This window comes from Hemitrygon akajei, chromosome 25 (assembly GCF_048418815.1).
Source record: "Hemitrygon akajei chromosome 25, sHemAka1.3, whole genome shotgun sequence".
NCBI lineage: Eukaryota > Metazoa > Chordata > Chondrichthyes > Myliobatiformes > Dasyatidae > Hemitrygon > Hemitrygon akajei.
Genome location: NC_133148.1, coordinates 27922720 through 27944530, shown reverse-complemented (window position 1 = coordinate 27944530; position 21811 = coordinate 27922720). Strand labels below are relative to the sequence as shown.

Sequence of the window (21811 nt, the reverse complement as noted above, 5' to 3'; positions counted from 1 at the left end):
AACCCCTTTGAATATTCAGATACCAGTGGATGGTCCAAGGGCTTCTGAGTCCAAAGTCCCAGTACCTTATATATACCTCTTTTGTTTCATTAGAACATAGAACAGTACAGCTCAGGACCAGCCCCTTTAGTGCATGGTATTACGCCAAACTAATTAAACTAGTAATTAAATGTCTAACTAATTTTATCCCTTCTGCCTACACAATGTGTAGCACCCTCCCATCTGTTCCGCAGTCTCTTTGACCTCCTACGGTCAGGCAGAAGGTAACGCAGTATGAGAACATGAACCGTTCGGCTGGGTAACAGCTTCTTCCTCCAGGCTGTGAGACTCCTGAACACCCTGCTACCACCCAGTACACATTGTTTATAACAGCGCCAGTAGCTTTATGCTGCTGTATATTTAACTATGCGTCTGTGGTGGTCTACATATACCAGTCTGGAACCCCCCCCCCATGCTGACTGCTCCTGTGGCTCCTCCCACGGACCCCAGTATAAAGGCAATTGAGGACTCCGCCCTAGCCTCAGTCTCCAGGATGTAGCGTGGTGGTCAATTGCTGCTTGTTCTTTCTTCCAGCCAATAAAAGCCGATATCTCGCCTCACGTCTCCAAGAGTTATTGATGGTGCATCAGCGTCTCTTTTAAATTTCTGTCAGGTCCCCCCACCCCCCCCCCCCCCCAGCCTCAGCTGCTCCAGAGAAAACAACCCAAATTTATCCAACCTCTTCTAATGACACAAACCCTCTAATCCAGACAGAAACTCAGTAAACCTCTTTTGGACCTTCTCCAAAGCCTCCACATCCATCCTATAATGGGGTGACTAGAATTAAATCCAGATACAGCCTTGCCAGAGTTTTGTAGAGTCGTAGTGCAATACAGCACGGATACAGGCCCTATGGCCCTACGTGCCCATGCCAAAATGCATGCCCCCTAGTTTTTGACTCCCCTACCTTTCATCCATCTTTTCTATGCCTCTCAATTTTAAACACTTCTAAAAGGTCTCCCCTCATTCACCTATGTTTCAAGGCTATGAAGGTTTAGCCTGGTCAACCACTCCCTATAACTCAGGCTCTCTTGTTCTGGCAACATCCCCATAAATCTTCTCTGTACTTCTTTCAGTTTAACCACATCTTTCTTATAACAGAGCGATCAAAGCTGTACACAAAACTCTCAAGTGCAACCTGACCAGCATCTTGTATGACGGCTTCATAATGTCCAAATTCCTGTATTGAATGCCCTGAAGGATGAAGGCCAGTGTGCTAAACACCTTTTCATCACCATGTCTATCTGTGATTCTACTTGTACTCTTAAGCCCCTTTCTTCTATTGCACTCCCTAGTGCCCTACCATTCATAGTGTAAGTTCTATGCTGGTTTGACTTTCCAAACGGCACCATCTCACACTTACCTGTATTCAAATCCATTTGCCACTGCTCGGCACACTTCCTTTAACGGAGCAAGCTCCCCTTGTAATCCGCAATCACCTTCTTCAGTATGTACAGCACCTCCTAATTTCACATCATCCGCAAACTTACTGACCAAACTTTGTGTACGGACACGCAGTAAGACTTCCAATAACAGGCAGCGGCTCAGGTGCAGCAGCTTCTATAAGACTTACTGAATGTGTTACTGCCTTTCTTAAGAGTATTTTTTTTTAATGATGGCAAGGTCCTGCTGGGCAGGATCTTAAAGGATCTTAAGAACTTAAAGTACTGTGCTGTGAGTGACTGGTGGTAGTGTGTTTTGCAGCTTGGCCCTGGAGGAACACAGTTTTGTTTGGCTGTGTTCATGGGTATTCATGTACAGTTGAATGATAATTAAATTTGAATTTTAACAAATCATTGATATAAGTAACAAATAACAAGGCTCCCCTGCAGTACAACCCTAGCCACTGGCCTCCATTCAAAGAAAGAGCATTCAACTACCACCCTCTGCTTCCTACTTCTGAGCCAATGTTGAATCCACCTAACTAGTTTTCCCTGGACTCCAAGGGACCCGACCTTGCAGGTCAGCTTATCATGTGGGACTTTGTTTGAATCCTTGCCAGAGCTGCAACGTAACTCCCTGACTATTGAACTCAGTGCCTCGACTAATAAAGGCAAGCATGCCATATGCCTTCTTTATCACCTGGTCAACCTGTACAGTCATTTTCAGCTTGCTATGAGCTTGGACTCCAAGATCCCGCTGTACACCCACACTGTTAAGAGTCCTGCCATTAATAATGTACTGTCCCGTTACATTTGATCTCCCAACGTGCAGCACTGAAAACTTGGCCAGTTTAAACTCCATCTACCATTGTTGAGGGCTGTCTCCCTGGATGTACAAATTACCATAGTATTAACTGACTAAACAGACATGTCCTGAACTGTGTAATATGCGGCAGGGATATACTGAGGTGTTAATACCGAAGGTGGCCGCTTAATGCACTCCCTGATCTCACCATGGGGATTTCAATGAGAGCTAATTACTACAAATCTTTATTTATTTATTGTCTTCCTCTGAGTAGCTGCCCCACACCCTATGGCAGGTTTCAACGGCTTTATAGTATCAATAGATTGCGACATTATCTTTAACCATATAACAATTACAGCACGGAAACAGGCCATCTCGGCCCTTCTAGTCCGTGCCGAACGCTTACTCTCACCTAGTCCCACCGACCTGCACTCAGCCCACAACCCTCCATTCCTTTCCTGTCCATATACCTATCCAATTTTTTTTTAAATGACAATATCGAACCTGCCTCTACCACTTCTACTGGAAGCTCGTTCCACACAGCTACCACTCTCTGAGTAAAGAAGTTCCCCCTCGTATTACCCCTAAACTTTTGCCCCTTAACTCTCAACTCATGTCCTCTTGTTTGAATCTCCCCTCCTCTCAATGGAAAAAGCCTATCCACGTCAATTTTATCTATCCCCCTCATCATTTTAAATACCTCTATCAAGTCCCCCCTCAACCTTCTATGCTCCAAAGAATAAAGACCTAACTTGTTTACATAAATATCTGCAGAGACAATTGTCTTCTGTGTTTCCAAAGCCTTCCACAGTGAAGTATGTGTTCTTAACAGACAATGGTGTCTGATTACAGTGGGGAGGTTACATGTAAACAGGATTTTTTAAAGACTGGTTCTCATTGAATTATCTACTTGTTTCATTCTATTTGTTGCTCCTGAAAATATCTCATGTTTAATTCAGGGCTTCCCAACTTTTTTTTATATGCCATAGAGCCCTACCATTAACCAAAGGGTCCGTAAGACTGAGTAAAATTTACAAAGCCGCTACAACGATAGGAACTATTTACCCTTGAGTTTTTCCTTAGTGACTGTCTTCCCTTACAAACGAGGACAAGTGCTACCTCATCTCACCTGTTTGCCCCTCAGAAGTGACCGTATACTTCCAGATGTCATCTCTTTGCTCTACCAGAGCAGTAATCTTCTTCCTGTTAATGGCCTGCAGCTTTATTGAGGCAAAGAGACTTTGGATAGATCCGACTTTGACTCAGTGAAAGCTGCTGAATTGTGAGAGCCTGACGCAAACTGGAAATAAAGGATTCCTGCACTCTGAGGGGGGAGGTCAGCAGGCATGGAATATTCATTATATAATTTTGATGCCTACAGTATCCTTGCTCCCAGCAGGGGTCATAACCTGTGTGACTTCGGCACATTGAGCAGCATCTGTGGGAAGCAAAGGAACTGGGCAACAGTTCAGATTGAGACCGTGCATCAGAACCATCTCCATCCTCCCCAGCCTTTGGGACGGAAAAGATCAGTTCCAGTTTGTTGGACTAATGGCCTCCTGGGAGGGGGTGGGGGGGTCACTTTTTCCTGCAAAACCAAGGGGGAAATTGGTATCAAAGTACTGGAATGGCATGATTGTCGTTACTGTGATATGTAGCGTGGCTTCCGGCTCAGAGGATCGATAAGAAAAAGGTGGTGAGGTAGAGAGTGTAAATGAGCAGCCAAAGGAAAGGCCAACCTCACGGGATAGTCGTATAAATGTGCGGAGTGGCTTAGTGGCTTGGTTGCTGCAGCTCTGGCTGTGTCTCTGCATAACTGATGTGGAGTAGCAAATGCCAGGGTATTTCAAGAGATTTCAAGAGATTGTTGAGTTTTTTTTCCTCAACTGCTCCTTGTGCAGCCATTTCCAATCGCGCCTTTATACCTCCGAGTGCAATGTGATGCTTTTCCCTCTTTACCTCATCCACAGGTTGTGCTCATCAAAGTCGGCAAAGCAGAGGCATGACCCTTGCTCACGCAATCTGCCTCTAGCTGCGCTGTGACTTACTTAAGAGATCAAAGTAAATTTATCATCAAAGTACATATACGTTACCATTTACTACCTTGAGATTCATTTTCTTGCAGGCATATCCAGGAAAAATAATGCAAAATAATTTACAAAATGAAATTATGCATAAACTAAGACTGACTAACGACCAATGTGCAAAAGAAGGCAAATCGTGCAAATAAAAAATAATACTGAGAGCGTGGGTTGTAAGGAGTCCTTGACAGTGAGTCTGTAGGTTGTGGGATCAGTTCGGAGTTGTGGTGAGTGAAGTTACCCATGCGGGTTCAGGAGCCTGAGGGTTGTAGAGTAATAACTGTAGATGGGGAATTTCGATGATGTACGCTGCTTTCTTGTGGCAGTACTCCGTGTAAGTGTGAGAAGGGCTTTGCCTGTGATGGACTGAGCCGTATCAACCACTTTCTATGGACTTTTCCATTCCAGGACATCAGTGTTTCCATTCTAGGCCAGGATGCGACCAGTTAGGATCCTCCACACTGTATATCGGAAGTTCTTCAAAGTTTTTGGTGACATACTAAATCTGCACAAACTTGTAAGAAAGTAGAGGCACTGTCGTGCCCTTGTTGTGGTGACACTTACTTGCTGATCCAAGGACAGATCCCCTGATATAATAGCGCCAAGGAATTTAAAGCTACTAAGCTTAGCCCCCTAATGGGGACTGGCTGACGAACCTCTGGCTTCTCCCTCCTGTAGTCACTAATCGGCTCGTTGGTTTTGCTGGTGTTGAGTGACAGGTTGGTGTTGTGGCGCCACTCAACCAGATTTTCAGTCTCCCTGCTATATGCCAATTCATCGGCGCCTTTCATTCAGCCAACGACGCTGGTCCCATCATCAAACTTAAATGCGGCATTGGAGCCGTACCTAGCCAAACAATCATAGGTACAGGGATCCAACTTGTGTGCAATGTTGCCACCACAAGTAAGGTAAAGTGCAAAAGCTGTTCAAAGTGACCGTGATCCAATATAGCATTTAACATTCACTATCTTGATTAGCTGTAAACTAACTATACAGCAAGTATTTAGCAATAGCATTTAGACGTAACAGTTCTAGTACACGTCAGACCAGGAGAGATAATGTGGCAAAGAATAGTATTCCAGAATGATAGTCAGTGCAAGGATAGTTTGACAAGACGATAAAATATGACCAACGTTACTGTTTCATATATGATGGCATTGGGTTTGCTGACCGAGATGTTCTAATCTCAAATGAAGACCTTAAACCATGAGACTCTCATTAAAGGGAGATTATAGTGTAATCTACAAAGATTACAAAGACTAATTTACTTCCTGTTTATTCTCTACAGCTGCCAATACCCACTATTTGAGTGGTGGGTCCCCCCTCCCTACCGAGGAGAAGATACTTCCAGCTAACAAAGTAGTTTAAACACAGTTCGTCTATTTTCAGTGATACACATTTAAATCCAAACAATGTTTTTAAAACACATTTAAAACTCACAGTAGGTTTCTAGTTTATAAAACATTTCAAATTACAAACCATTTCTAAAACACAAGGGATTTCCAAAACCCAGGTACAATACTTATAAACTAAAAATACATACTAATAATGTAGACGAACGAATTGCCCACCGCAGAAGATGAAGCCAAAGGAATGGATTCTAATCACCGTCTTCCTATCATTATTCTGACTGTTCCTCGACCACTCCTGATAAGCCTGAATGCTCGCTGCATTAATACCTTTTTGTCTACCACTTGGGTGACTTCACATGTTTATATTTCCTCAGATGCCCTCGTAACATAAATGCTCTAAAAGCATTTTGGGGGCATAGATCTCAATAATAACAAAACTGTAAATTACAGTAAATATATATATATATATATATATATATATATATATATATATAAAAAGTTAAATAACTAACAAAGAAAGTGGAAAAAAAGTAGTTAGGTAGTGTTCGTGCCCATTTAAAAATTTGATGGCAGAGGGGAAGAAGCTGTTCCTGAATCGTTGAGCGTGTGCCTTCAGGCTCCTGTACCTCCTCCCTGATGGTTATAATGAGAAGAGAACGTGTCCTTAATGAAGAGTGTCGCCTTTTTGAGGCATCACTCCTTGAAGATGTCCTGGATGACGGGGAGGCTAGTACCCATGATCTTTCCGCAGCTTATTTTGATCCTGTGCGGTGCAGTGCCCCTCCAATGCCCACCCCCCCCCCCCATACCAGATGGTGATGCAGTCAGTTAGAAATGCTCTCCACTGTATATCTGTAGAAATTTTAAAGTCTCTTTGGTGAGCTACCAAAACTCAAACTCCTATTGAAATATAGCCACTGTCATGTCTTCTTTGTAACTGCATCGATATGTTGGGCCCAGGTGAGATCCTCAGAGATGCAGACACCCAGGAATTTGAAATTGCTCACCCTTTCTACGACTGATCCCTCGATGAGGACTGGTATATACAACCTCTTCTTACCCTTTCTGAAGTCCACAATTAATTCTTTGGTCTTACTGACGTGGAGTGCAAGGTTGTTGCTGTAACACTACTCGACCAGCTAATTAGTCTCACTCCTATATACCTTCTCGTCACCATCTGAAATTCTGCCAGCGATGGTTGTGCCATCAGCAAATTTGCAGATGGCATTTGAGTTGTGCCTAGCCACACAGTGAGCCAGATGTTACTTCTCATAGAGTGTCTACTATCTACAGAACTTGTTTTCAAAGCTGTTCTATGGACGGTATTTGTTTTAAATGTGATCTGATTACCACCAGCCATTCACATCTTAAGAACTGAAGCCGACTTTCATTTATGACTAGAAGTCAAAAAACTGTTAGTTGTTAGAATTGTTGTGAACTTACAAGAGGCAGCTGCTGTGCTTAGAAAGCGAGATTCACAAACAAACAAGAGGCCCACTGGCCAGGAGTGAATATCAATCAATATTAATCCTTAGGCTCATATAGAAAAGGGAATAATAGGACTTTCTGATGGAGATAAATGTTGAAAAAGATGAAGAAATATGATAGCAATATAATAGCAAACACCAGAGGGCATATTTACAAAATTAAGGGAGGGAAGTTTAGGGGAGACATCAGAGGTAAGTTTTTTACACAGAGGGTTGTGAGTGCCTGGAATGACTTGCCAGGGATGGTGGTGGAGGCTAAAACATAAGGGGTATTTAAGAGCCTCTTGGACAGGCACATGGATGAAAGAAAAATGGAGGGTTATGGGGTAGTGTGGGTTTAGTACTTTTTTTTTAAGGATTATACGGGTTGGCACATCATGGAGGGCTGAAGGGCCTGTACTGTGCTGTAGTGTTCTATGGTTCCATGGAAATTTAAAAAGTTAGGAATGCACAACATTTTTAAAGAAAGATAATGCTAATATTTTGTGCCGCCTATTTGTTTAATATACTATAAATTTTTCTCAAAAATGGATGCTGTTGCCCGAGTATAGAATTATTGATTGAAAGAATCACTAAAATAAAATAATCCCCAGTTTTCATGAGAAATTGTGTACAAATGCTGGGAGTAAAATTAACTTGTTTTTAAATGATTCAAGAAGGGAAGAAGGGAAATGCAAAATAGATTAAAGTTTATCTGTGCATTATTTATTTATCGACAAATGGATTTCAGCTGAGGCTAAAATGCTGATATTGTAAGTGTATTATTGTATATGTTGGCACCCTAGTAAAAGAAAATAGATCTTAAACCAGTGAAATTCAAAACTGCAGATACTGGAAATCCAAAATAAGAATGGTAATTGATGGAAATACTTAACAGGCCAGGCAGCATTTGCAGGAAAAGAGAATCAGAAGACCTGAAACATGTCTCTCTTCAAACAAATGGCACCTGAAGGGCAGAATATTTCCAGTACTCAAGCAAGAGAAAATCTGCAGACGCTGGAAATCCAAGCAACACGCACAAAATGCTGGACGAACTCAGCAGGCCAGGCAGCATCTATGGGGAAGAGTACAGTCGACATTTCAGGCCAAAACCCTTCAGAAGGACTGGAGAAAGAAAAGATGAGGAGTTAAAAGGTGGGAGGAGGGGTATGAGAAGCACAAGGTGACAGCTGGAACCAGGAGGGTGCAGGGGCAAAGTAAAGAGCTGGAAAGTTAATCGGTGAAAGAGATACAGGGCTGGAGAAGGGGGAATCTAATAAGAGAGGACGGAAGGCCATGGAAGAAAGAAAGAAAAGGGGGAAAGGAGCACCAGAGGGAGGCAATGGGGCAGGCAAAGAGATGAAGTGAGAGAGGGAAAAGGGATGGGGAATGGTGAAGAGGGGTGGGGGGGAAACATTAGCGGAGGTTCAGGAAATTAATGTTCACACCATCAGGTTGAAGGCTACCCAGATGGAATATAAGGTGTTGTTCCTCCAACCTGAGTTCCCCCCTCCCAGTTCCACCTATCACCTTGTGTTTCTCCCCCCCCCCCACCCCCACCTTTTAACTCTACTCCCCACCTTTTTTTTTCTCCAGTCCTGCTGAAGGGTCTCGGCCCAAAATGTTGACTGTACTCTTTTCCACAGATGCTGCCTGGCCTGCTGAACTCCTCCGGCACTCTGTGTGCGTGTTTCCAGTACCCCTTGTTTTAGTTTTAGCTCTCAAACCAACTGTTTTAGATCAGGAGGTAAATCTGCTTCAGGCTTCTCTCATTGTTAATTCCTTTCTAGTGATATTTGGTGCTGCCTGTTCTTGTCTCCTCTCACTTCTTCCTCGTTGTTTCTCTACCTCAGTATCTTCTGCAAACTCGCAGCTTTGATCAGACATAGAGTCTCCCTCTTTGGTAAGCTGCATGGAGTCTTGAAACATAGTGTTACTTTCTAAGCTTGTCCTGTTCAGTCATGCTGCCATTTTGTCTGTCGCTGGGTTTATTTTCCTCCTGTGCAAAAACGTTCTTCAGAAGGCGATACGCCAGGAGTATTGTGCTGAAAGAAGTCTGTGATCTGTTGAGAAATACCTGTAGTACAACTGAACTTCATCTCAGTAACCATCAGCACATTTTGGCTGATTTATGTTGCTCTTTTAATCCAGATTCAGGAGGGGGCAGCATTCGACGTTCACCTTTGGGAAACTAGACCAGCTTCAAGCCCTTAAAAGATCAACATAAAACAGCTTTTGTTTCATTCTCAGAGAGTGCCTGAGGGTTTCATTCTTTTAGTTCCTCGCTCCATGCCTAAATGTTTCATGACATTGATTTTATTTAAATATCGTACACCTGGTATACTTGCTCGTGTTCTGTGTGCTTGTATTAGAGTGTGACTGCGTGGGCACGTATAAGCTACAGTATGTCACTCAACAGCTTTGTGCTATGTGCAGCTAACTGTGTTGTCGTGGTTTGGATTGAAGTGTACCTAGCTTACTCTTCTTTTGCAATATGAATGCTATTTCTAACTTAAAGAGCAAAAACAATATATGTTAAAAGACAATTTACAGACTGAAATAACTAGAGGAAATTATGTTTTAATTTGTGAGTTTATGAACTGTCTATAAGCCTACAGGAAGCATATTTAAAGTACCCTAGGATCGAAGACGTTCACATTGCAAGTATGTTTCAGTACTGTATATTAGAAGATTACAAGCAAGACATTCTATTATGTAACATAAAGTTTATGTGGATGATAAAAATATTTGTTGAAAAGTAAATGATTGGGTACTTAGAGTATCATTTATAAAGTTTGTAAGTTACATCAGAGTCCCTTATCTACTTGATATGCCACCACAGAGGTGCTGACATGTTCATCAGGGTCTCGTGCATTGAATATCTTAATGCCAACATTGGAAAATAGAATCAAGCCCTCACAAAAATGAGACAAATGTTGACAATACCTAAAATAGAATAGGGGCAGACTGCTTGGACCCTTCATTCCACCATTAGTAAGGACGTAGAATAGTTATGCACAGGAACAGGCTCATTGGCTCACAATGCCCGTGTCAACCGTGATGCCAATTTAAACTGCCCATCCCTTCATCCCTGTCTGTTCACATGCCAGTCTAAATGCCTCTTAAACAATATTATTGTATCTTTTTCTGTCACCTTCCCTGGCAATGTGTTACAGATACCTACTGTCCCCTGTGTAAAGGTAAACTTGCCTTACAAATTCCTTTAAACTTTGCCCCTTTCATGCTAAATCCATGCTTTCTTTTGTTAGAATTTTCCACCCTAAGAAAAAGACATTCAACCCTAACGATGCCCCACCACCTCATGTACATCATTTTATCGACGCCCCAGAGAAAACAACCCAAGTGTGCCCTACCTCTCCATATAGCTAATATTCTCTCATGCAGGCAACATCCTGGTGAACAACTTCTACACCCTCTGCAAGGCCTCCATATCCTTTGTCTCATGAAGTGCTCAGAACTACCTGGTTTTTAATAGCTGCAACATGATTTCCTGCTTCTCACATTCCTCGACTGATGCCTTCTTTACCACTTTCAGGGAGCTATGGACTTGCGCCCCAAGACCCCTCTGCCCATCGGGCTTCCTCAGGGCCCTGCCATTTACTATATACTTGCCTCTGGCACCTAACCTTGCAAAGTGCAACCCCTCACACTTGTCCAGATTAAACTCCCTCTGTCATTTTTCTGCCCATATTTCTAGTCAGTCTCTATGCTGCAGAACCCATTTGGCAACCATTCCACTATGCACAACTCTACCAATTTTTATGTCATCTGTAAATTTACTGATCAGTCCACCCCTATATTTTCGTCCAAATCATGAGATCCCAGCACTAGTCTCTGGGGAACATCACTGGTCACAGACCTGCAGTTAGTATATTCCCTCTATCTTATTTGGCCAAGCCAAATTTAAATCCAGTCTACCAAGTCTCCATGGATGCATGCACCTTCATCTTTTGGATCAGCCAGCCACGAGGGACCTTATTGAATGTTTTACTGAAGTCCACATCAATGTTATCCATGTACCGACAATCATCGATCATCTTTGGTATCTCTAAAAATCTCAATGGAGTTTGCAAGACACAACCTTCCCTGCACAAAGCCACACCAAATACCCTAATAGGTCTATACTTTAATAGATGTGTGTATCTTAACCGTAAGAATCCTCTCCAGTAATTTTCCTACCACTGATATAAGGCTCATCAACCTATAATTTCCTAGTTTGTCTCTACAGCTCTTCTTAAACAAAGAAACAAGTTGGCTGTTGTCTAATCCACCAAGACTTTGTTTTTGGCTAAAGCGGATCCAAAGATCTCTCCAGCAATCTCTTCCCTTGTTCCTCTCAATAATATGTAATAGATCCCATCACTCCCTGGGACCTTATACCTTAATGTCCTTCAAAAATCCAACACCACCTCCTCCTTGACATCAACATGCCCTAGAATATCAACATACCTCTCCCCAATCTCACCACCCCCATTTCATTCCCCTTTGTGAATACCATTGAAAATACCCACTTAGTGTTTCATTTCCTTCCTCTGGCTCCAGGCAGAAATTCCCTCCTTTATCTTTGATTGGTCCTACTCTTTACCTGTCTACCCTCTCGTTTTGTAATGCATCTGTATGTTCCTTAACCCCACTCACCAAAGACATGTCATGGCCCCCTTTAGCCTTCTGATTTTCTGTTTAAGTTCTTTCTTATTTGCTTTACTTCTCAAAGGCCCTGTCCAGTTCTGGTTTCCCAAACCTTACAAAAGCTTTCTTTGTCTTTTTTGACTAAATTTACAACATTGCTGTGCATCACAGTTTACGTCATATCACATCACATTGATTTACATCACAGTTGCTTAAAAGCTATTTGCCTTTCACACTGTCTGCCTCTATGAGGTCACTCCTCAGTCTCCTCCACTCCCGGGGTTACAAACCCAGCCTTTCCAGTCTGTCCTCAGAACTGAAACCTTCTGCAGGCTGAGATTCTCCTCTCTACCAACAACACGACCAATTTTTGTGCCACCTGCAAACTTATTAATCGTGCCTCCTCCATTCACATCTGAGGTACTAAAGTATCTTATAAACTCTCAACAGTGGTCATAATATACCATTGGTCAAAGCCTTCCAAACACAGTAATAACTCTTCCGGTACCCTCTGATTTAGGTTTAGCTTCTGTCTCCAATTACCAAGACAGTTGTAGATCCATTTTCCCACCTTGCTCTGGATTTCCTGGGTCTAACATTTTCAACCAGCCTGCCTCGTGGGACCTTATCAAAGGCGTTATGGTACACCATGTACACTAGCTGTTCCACACTCATCTATTGAGAAACTCAGAAGCTCAGTTAAATTAGTTAAACAGGATCGCCCACCAGGATATCTGTGCTAACTTCATATTCAATGCCTGCCTTTCCCAGTGCAAATTGGTCCTGTCTTTTAGTAATTTTTTAAAAAATAATTTCCCTGCCACTGCTATTACACACACTGGTTGATGATTATCTGTCTAATCCATATCTATGTTTAATGGTTACATGCAAATCAGATCAAATCAAGTTTAATTGTCATTCAAGTCAGACATGGATGGAGCCAATCAAGACCACGTTCCTTTGGGGCCAAGGTGCAAAAACAAACACATGCATCTAAAGTAACAAGAAAGGGGAATAAAAAAGAACAGGCATGGAAGAAAACACATTTTTAGTCCAAGAGCCTGAGTGACAAGTCCCACAAGCTACACACACAAAATGCTGGTGGAACACAGCAGGCCAGGCAGCATCTATAGGAAGAAGCACAGTCGATGTTTTGGGCCGAGACCCTTCGTCAGGACTAACTGAAAGAAGTGATAGTAAGAGATTTGAGAGGGGGAGGGGGAGATCCAAAATGATAGGAGAAGACAGGAGGCAAGTGCCACAAGCTAATGGCTCCCAGCAGTCCAACCTGTAATTCCACCAATCCAACACTGGAGGGCAGCACCAATGGGGGAGGCCACCCCCAACCGAGCCCAGACGCCACGCTGCAGCCTGAGGGCTAGTTCTGGCCACAACTGAGGCAACACTGCAGCTCCGCTGCCCTGCTCACCATCAAACAAGGGAAGCAGGCCTGCGGCTATCAAAGTCCAACAGGGTCCTGCGATCACAAAAGAAACGTCCAAAACAGTCACTCGCGGTTTCACTACACACGGCCTTTGCGCCAGTTCGGAGGCACCAACTCGAATCCTTTGGCCTGACATCCTGACTCGCCTTCTCTGAACCACCGGGTGGTTACTCTGAACAATAAGCAGTTCACTGATGTGGTAGACCTGCTGTACACATAGTTATTGAAGTCAAGAATGTCTTACTATATATAAAAGCACATTTAACAAAGAAAGAAGCACCTTTACTTGGCCCCTGAGAGGTCGCTGCATGTATATGCACCGCCATTTTACCAGAGCCTGCCCTTTGGCCCCTAAGGGCCCCAACCTATCTACAGTCATCTTCTTGCTCTGAATATACTATAAAAATGCCTTGATCTTTTTAAACAGTTGGTCTTATTTTGTGGCTCCTCTTTGTCCTCCCCTGTTTTTGCTGCCCTATACTTCCTATGTGCTTCCTTCCCCCTTTTTCGCCTTCAACAAGCCATCCGTTTCCCTTGACGTAAGGGGTTCTGACCCCCTCCCCCCCCCACCGTGACCTAAACGTTGGCCCATTTCCCATTGAGAAAGACTGTCACTATTCAGATGTAAAACAGACCTGCAATTACATGTTTCCAAACTGCTGTCAGTCTGTGTTTGACAGATCCTGTCTAATGGCACAAAAATTGTTAGCATTGTTGATAAGTGGAAGGGTAGTCTTAGGGAACAGAATGATATTCATCAGCAGGCACTTGGAACTCAATCCTGATAAGTGTGCGTTTTGTGTGTCTAATAACTGTAGATGTACACCACGAACGGTAGGACTCTAGGAAATAGATAGATAGATAGATAGATAGATAGATAGATAGATAGATACTTTATTCATCCCCGTCAGGATTAACTGAAAGAAGTGATAGTAAGAGATTTGAGAGGGGGAGGGGGAGATCCGAAATGATAGGAGAAGACGGGAGGCAAGTGCCACAAGCTAATGGCTCCCAGCAGTCCAACCTGTAATTCCACCAATCCAACACTGGAGGGCAGCACCAATGGGGGAGGAAACTGCTTCTCTGTATTGAAGAACAAAGGATGTCTAAGTCCAAGGTAACTTCCAGACAGATAGCACAGTGAGAAGGGCATGCAGGAAGCTTGCCTCAGTAGCCAGGACGTAAAGTGTAAGCGCTTGGGAGGACTTTGTACGGCCTACTAAAATGTTGGTTAGGACACAGGAAGCACCGTGTGCAGTTCTAGTCACCTCACGATAGTAAGCATAGGATTGCACTGTACAGGGTGCAAGAGAGATTCAGAATGGGTATGGTGGGCCTATTTCTCCACTGCAGAACTCTGTGGACTTCAACCCTCTATTGAAATTACCCCAATTAGTTTAAAAACTTCTCAACAGCGTGAACCAACCCTCTATCAATGATATTGGGCACATTAGGTGTGTACCCAGTCCTGCCTGTACAGATCCCACCGACCCAAGAAATGTTCTGAATGATCCAAAAAGTGAAAGCCCTCCTGCCCTCTCTCCTACCCCACCATCCCGCTACCTGCATATTTACCTGACTTATTTCCCCCGTTGCTTTACTCAGGACTACATAACACTGCGAATAATGTGGAGATGTCAGTGGATGTCCTCTTCTTTAATCTGCTACAGAACACCTTAAATTCGTTTACATGACTTCATCCCTTTTTCTTCCCATGTCATTAGTACAGATATTTACTATGACCTCTGACTGTTTCTTCTCTTTTAGAATGCCCTACGGTTGATCTTAGGTGACCGGAACTGCACACAATACTCCAAATCAGGCCTTGCCAACATCTTACACAACTTCAACTTAAAATTCCAACTCCTGTACTTTGATTTATGAAGGCCAATCTGCCAAAAACTCTCTTTACGACCCTATCTACCCGTGACGCCACTTTCAAGGAATTATAGATCTGTATTCCGGGATCCCTCGGTCCTACCGCACCTCCTCAGTGATCATTCACTGTGTGAGTGCTAACCCGGTCTGTCCTCGCAAACTACAAAGTATCACAGCTGCCTGCATTAAATTCCATCTGCCATTTTTCGACCCACTTTTCCAGTGGGCCCAGGTCCCACTGCAAGCCTTCCTCACTTCCTCACCTCTGCATGATTACCAGCAACATTAGAGCTCTCCTAATTTCCCAGAAATTGCAGGAGCATTCCATACACCTGAGTGGGCTTCTGTAGGCAGGGGTTTAAGTAAGAGATTTATTCTTCTGTCTTCTTCCAGCTTGTACATCAGAAGGGATTGTGAGGAGTTTGGGGAATGGGATATGAGAGGGTGTGTTAGATGTGAGTATGCAGCGGTGGGGGGGGGGGGTCTTTGTTCTTTCATCATATCCTGGGGCTACAGTAAAGAGCTACACTCTTTTTGGTCCCCAAGTCCTTTCTGGATTTAGTAGAAAGATGCATTGTGGCTGCACATCATCCCAAGAAATGGAAAAGAGGTGATGCTGAATGGATTCTCTGGATTGTGAGAAAGTAGACTACAGACAAAGCGCTAATAAGTGGGATTAGTATAGGTAGATACAAGATGGTAGGTGGGCCTACTTGTGTGAGAGGTGGAGGTGAGGACTAATTTGATGGTGCAACGACATTAGGCAGAGTAAACCTAACGGCTACAGACAGTAGATATGATGTGGAACTTGTATTTTCTGGTTAGATCATTGAATTACCTGCTGTGCCGAATCTTAGAGACTGCCTTAATTGTCACTAGTTGTCACCTTGGTCCCCTGCAGCTAAGACTTAGTGACTGTAACAGATTCTCACAGCTTCCTCATTACCCTCATCAGTTAGGCAAGGAAAACACTGTGAATGTGATCCTTTATAATCTCTTGTGAAAGTATTATTTTCCCCTGACTTCCAACTCCCTACCTCTGCTTGCAGAGCCATGGAAGTACTTGAATTAGACCACGCAATGCAGAGCAACATCACGGTCACCACCTAACCATGTGCAATGTGATGAGCAGGGCTACATTAAAATGGCAGCAGAAGCACTAAACTTAATTCCGAGTTTGATCGTGTGACACAGCGCTCCCTGTCCCAACGTTCTTATCAGACTCAGATGATTGAGGTCCATGTCTTCAAACTTGCTGTTCTAGCAATTTGCTGCCTTAAGTAATTCAGTTAGCGCCTTGTTTTGTCAGGTATTTTGAAGCTAGTTTTTTTTTGTTAGTATTAACTATGGCTTCCATGAGAAAAGATCCTTATTAGAAATTGAAAGATGCCAGGTTTACAGGAGATAACACATATTCTAAATGCAAGATTCTGGAGATGCTGGAAATCCTGAGGAACATACACCAAGTGCTGGAGAAACTCAGCATCTAAGGAGAGGAATAACTGGGTGATGTTTTGGGCCGAGACCCTTCATCAGGACACAGATTCTGTTCTTTAGCCATAAAATGAATCCGAAAGAAAGGTGGCGGGAGGTTGAGCAGATTATTTCATCAAGGTAAATTGGACGGTGGAGGAATCCAAACTGCTATAATGGAAAAGAAGTGGTAAATAAAATTCTTCCGAGTAACAAGTGAATGATTGCAGCTCAGCACATGGGATCTATATTTAATTTTTTTTTCCCCACGAGTAATTGTACAAATGCTTGAATGAAAAATTGTTTTCTTCACGTGAGAAGGCAATGCAACAGGTGGAATAAAGTTTGGTCACGGCCACTAAATATTTATTTCGTGGCCACTAACTCCAATATCAAAATGAATAAGTATAGTAGATTGCTTGAATGTGTTGAGACCTTCCTCATTTGCCATATCTGAATTTCTGTAGTTTTATTCCCTTTCTCCTGGTAGACTTGGAGGTTTATAGTACAATGTTGTTAGTACAAAACACCTTGTTGATGCCTCTCAGATGAACTGAGATCTAAATCCATTGCCAAGAAACAAAAGTGTTGATCATGCAACCGCTGAAAGGATGTTGTGTTAAAAATCTCTTTTTTGTTACTTTTCCCGGCCAAGTATAAAACATTACAACACTGCACAGGCTATTTGGCCAACAAGGTTGCGTCAACCTTGATGCCAATTTAAAACAAATGTCCTCCTCCTGTACATCGTCTGTATCCCATCCTATCCATGTGCATGTAAAAGCATCTTAAACTCCGCCATACTGCTCGCCTCCACCACTACCCCAGGTAACCTATTCCCGATACCTATTACTCACTGTGTAAAAATAAACTTGCCTTTTCAACTTCCCCCTACTAGCTTTAAAAGCATCCTCTCTGGTGCTTGATATTTCTACTCTGGAAAACAAATTTCGACTGCCTACCCTATATACACTGCTAATCGTTTTAAAAACCACTGCCAGGTGTCCAACCAGCCTCCAATGCTGGAGGAAGAACAACCCAAGTTTGTCCAATGTTTTCCTATGGCTCATACCCTCAGGCAGAATCCTGGCAACTCTTTTGCACCCTCTTCATATTCTTTACATCCTTCCTATGATAGGGAAAGCAGAACTGCATGCAGTACTCCAAGTGCAATCTGACTAAAGTTTTGTATAGATGCAGCATGGTTTACTTAATCATATGTTCACCAACCCTGCTAATAAAGGTATGCTATGTGCTCTCTTTACTGCCCTATTCACTTGCGAACAATGGACTAGAACCCCAACGTCTCTCTGTACCTCACTGCTTTTAAGAGGTCTACCTTTATAATTTCTCCTTTGACTTCCCAAAGTGCAATACTTTACAGTGCCCAGATAAAAAAACTCCATCTGCCATTTCTCAGCCCATATCTCTAACTAATCTACACTCTGGTGACTTTATTAGGAACCTCCTAACCATGTTGGTGGTCTTCTGCTGCTGTGGCCCATCCACTTCAAGGTTCAGCAGGCTGAGCATTCAGAGATGCTCTTCTGCACACCACTGTTGTAACGCGTGGTTATTTGAGTTACTGTCACCTTCCTGTCAGCTTGAACCAGTCAGGCCGTGCTCCTTTGACTTATCTCATTAACAGGGTGTTTTCACCCACAGGGCTGTCGCTCACTGGATGTGTGTTTGTTTTCCGCACCATTCTCTGTAAATTCTAGAGACTGCTGTGCCTGAAAGTCTGAAAATCCCTGGAGATCGGCAGTTTCTGAGATACTCAAACTGTCTGGCACCAACAGTCAGTCTACAGTCACTCACGTCAACATTTCTCCCCCACTCTGATGTTTGTTCTGAACATCGACTGAACCTCTAGACCATAGCGGCATTGAGTTGCTGCCACATGGTTGGCTGTTTAGATACTTGCATTGACGAGCAGGTGTACCTAATAAAGTGGCCACTGAGTGCATATCCTGCTGTGTTCTTTGATAGTCCTCTACACTGTCTACCAACCTTGGTGTCATCCACAAACTTGCTAACCCAGCCATCTACGTTTTCATCCAAGTCATACTGTATACCCTAAACAACAAAGGTTCCAGGACCAACCTTTGAACCCCACCTGTCATGCATTTCAGACTTCTACCTCTACTCTCTGTATGATATGGGCAAGCCAGTTGTGAATCCACACTTGCAGTTCACATGACCCCATGCATCTTTTTCTTCTGAATCAACCCAGCCTGAGAAAGTCCACTGCCCTCGTCAAGCGTCTTTGTCACCTCATGAAAAAGCTCAATCAAATTTGTAAGGCATAACGTGCCCTGCACAAAGCTGGACCTATTATTCCAAATGTGCATAGATCCTATCCTTCAGTATCCTTTCCAATAACTTCCTTACCACTGACATCAGGCTCGTTGGCCTATAATTACCAGTTTTCCTTTTGAACGAAGGCACAAATTTTGCTGCATAGATTTTGCTGGTGAGGACACAAATATCCATCAAAACCCCAGTAATCTCCTCACTGGCTTCTTTCAGTATTCAGGGACACATGCTATCAGGTCCTGGGGACTAATCCACCATAATGCTTACCAGAAGACCCAGCTCTATCTTCTCCTTAATCTCTAGCTGTCTCAACACATTAGCAAGCCCCAATCTATTTTCACTACCTGTTTCTACTGTTCAGTAAATATTGACACAAAGCACTCATTTAGTATCTCAGCTCCTTGTTCTGACTCCAAACATAACTTCCCTCCTTTATCCTTGAGTAGACCTACCCTCTCCTTGGTATCTTTTTCTTAATGTGGTGGCACGTGGCCAAGTGGTTAAGGCGTTGGTCTAGTGATCAGAAGGTCAGTAGTTTGAGCCTCAGCTAAGGCAGCGTGTTGTGTCCTTGAGCAAGGCACTTAACCACACATTGCTCTGCGATGGTGCCAAGCTGTATCGGCCCTTGCCCTTCCCTTGGACAACATCGGTGGCATGGAGAGGGGAGACTCCCAGCATGGGCAACTGCCAGTCTCCCATACAACCCTGCCCAGGCCTGCGCCCTGGAAACTTTCCAAGGTGCAAATCCATGGTCTCACGAGACTAACGGATGCCTATATAATGTAATTATAAAATGCCTTTGGAATTGTCCTTGACCCTTCTCACCATGGACATTTCTTGGCCCCTTTTGGTCTTCCTAATCACCTGCTTGATTACTTTCCTGCTGTCTTTAAGTGCCACAAGGGCCCCAATTTAAGCTTCCTAAACCTTTTGTATCTGGGTTAGTAAGTTGTGGGCATGCTTTGTCTGCACCGGAAGCATGACGACACTTGTATATCCTTGCCCACAGCACATCCTTGGACCGTGTTGGTCTTTGACGCAAACAACTAAAGCTAATCTCGCTGTCTTTTCCTTCCTGTCTAAAGTTATAAACAATCAGGTCATCTCAGGCTACCCTATCTTACCATCCTTGCCCTTACTGCCAGTCCTGATCTCTGATCAACAACTCCCTTGTGTCGGGCATGAACTTGCTGACAACAGCTGTCAACCACTGCCCCTTAGCTCCTGTCTTACCCGGTGGTAATTTGCCCTCCAATTTAGTACCTTCCTGCAATATCCAGTTTTATCCTTACTCAGAACTGGTTTGAAAGGTATGGAGGCAGAGAACACTACACAGTAACAGGCTCTTCAGCCCATCTAGTCCATGCTGAACCATTAATCTGCCTAGTCCCATCGACCTCTATAGCCCTTTCTATCCCTCCTATCCATGTACCTATTCAAATTACTCCTAAATGTTGAAATCTATTTTGCATCCATCACTTACGCTGGGAGTGTGTCCCACACTCTCACCACCCTCTGAGTGAAGACGTTCCCCTTAAACATTTATCCTTTCACACTTAACCCATAACCTTCTAGTTCTAGTATAGCCTCCGTGCCTCCAGTTGATCCCCGTTCGCCTAGGGTAAACCGCCGTCGCCCCACCAGTAGTGCAATACTTCGGTGCAAATACGGTGTAATGCCCCCCCAGTACACGCTCACAAGACAAATACCAGACGATACCTAAAAGCAAGTAAATAATTGCAACTTTATAGTGATTTCTTAGTGAGGGGTTAGTAGAAACAGATAACCTAAAGGTGCCAAAGTAATAATCAGTTTGTCAGTTTGTGCACATATTGTAATACGTTGGAGCTCACACCTCCGGTTCCCTTCCACAACAAGCTCCCGAGCCTTCGGCCACCGTCCGAACTGCCGACGTCCAGTATCCGTTGCTCAGGAACCACCGCCCACTCCACACACGTCCGTCCTCCTCGCTCTCCTCCCGTAAAAGCCCGCAAACTCCCACTCAGCTTACACAGACAAGATAGCATAGCAATTCTCCATTGGTTAGCTTTCCCCTTATCAATACCCATAACCCAAACATATGAGACATAGGATCCCATTACAGCATTACAGAGAAGCCATTTCATTATAACAATACAGAGAAGCCATTTTGTTAGCCTGAACAGTTAACACCACTGTTACTGATACTGAGAACCCTACACTAGTCTCACCCAACCTCACTGGAAAAAGCCTACTTGCATTTAACCTATCCATACCCTTCATAATTTTATATACCTCCATCAAATCTCCCCTCAATCTTCTATATTCTAGGGAATAAAGTCCTAACCTATTCAGTATTTCCCTACTCAGGTCCTCAAGTCCCAGTAACATCCTTGTAAATTTATTCTGCACCCATTCAATCTTATTGACGTTTTTCCTGTTAGTAAGTGAGCAAAACTGCACACAATACTCCGAATTAGCTTCACCAATGTCGTACACAATTTCAGCATAACGTTCCATCTCCTGTACTCAAACATTGATTTATTAAGGCCAGAGTGCCAGAAGTTTTCTTTACGACCCCATCTGCCTGTGACGCCACTTTCAAGGAATTATGGATCTGAATCCCCAGATCCCTCTGTTCTACAGCGCTCCTCAGTGCCCTACCGCTCACCATGTACAACCTACCCTGGCTGGGCCTCCTAAAGTGCAATATGTCACGTTTATCTGCATTAAATTCCATCTTCCATTTTTCAGCCCGTTTCACCAGATGGTCCAGATTCCACTACAAGCTTTGATAGTCTTCCTCGCTGTCCACTACAACCCCAATCTTGGTGTCATCCACAAATTTACTGCTCCAGTTTACCACATTGTCATCCAGATTGTTAATATAGATGACAAACAATGGACCCAGTACAGAACCCTGTGGCACACCGCTAGGCGTAGGTC

The 21811-nt window shown here is 43.5% G+C and overlaps 1 protein-coding gene across 6 annotated transcripts in view; it reads left to right on the top strand.

The window, feature by feature from the left end:
* LOC140716481 (ryanodine receptor 1-like) overlaps positions 1-21811 on the top strand; it is a 560721-nt gene that overhangs the window by 343221 nt on the left and 195689 nt on the right. For all 6 annotated transcript variants that reach the window (XM_073029249.1, XM_073029247.1, XM_073029248.1 and 3 more), the window contains one exon: positions 8979-9028. In XM_073029249.1, the coding sequence (XP_072885350.1) occupies positions 8979-9028 (50 nt within the window). The remainder of the gene's footprint in view (positions 1-8978; positions 9029-21811) is intronic.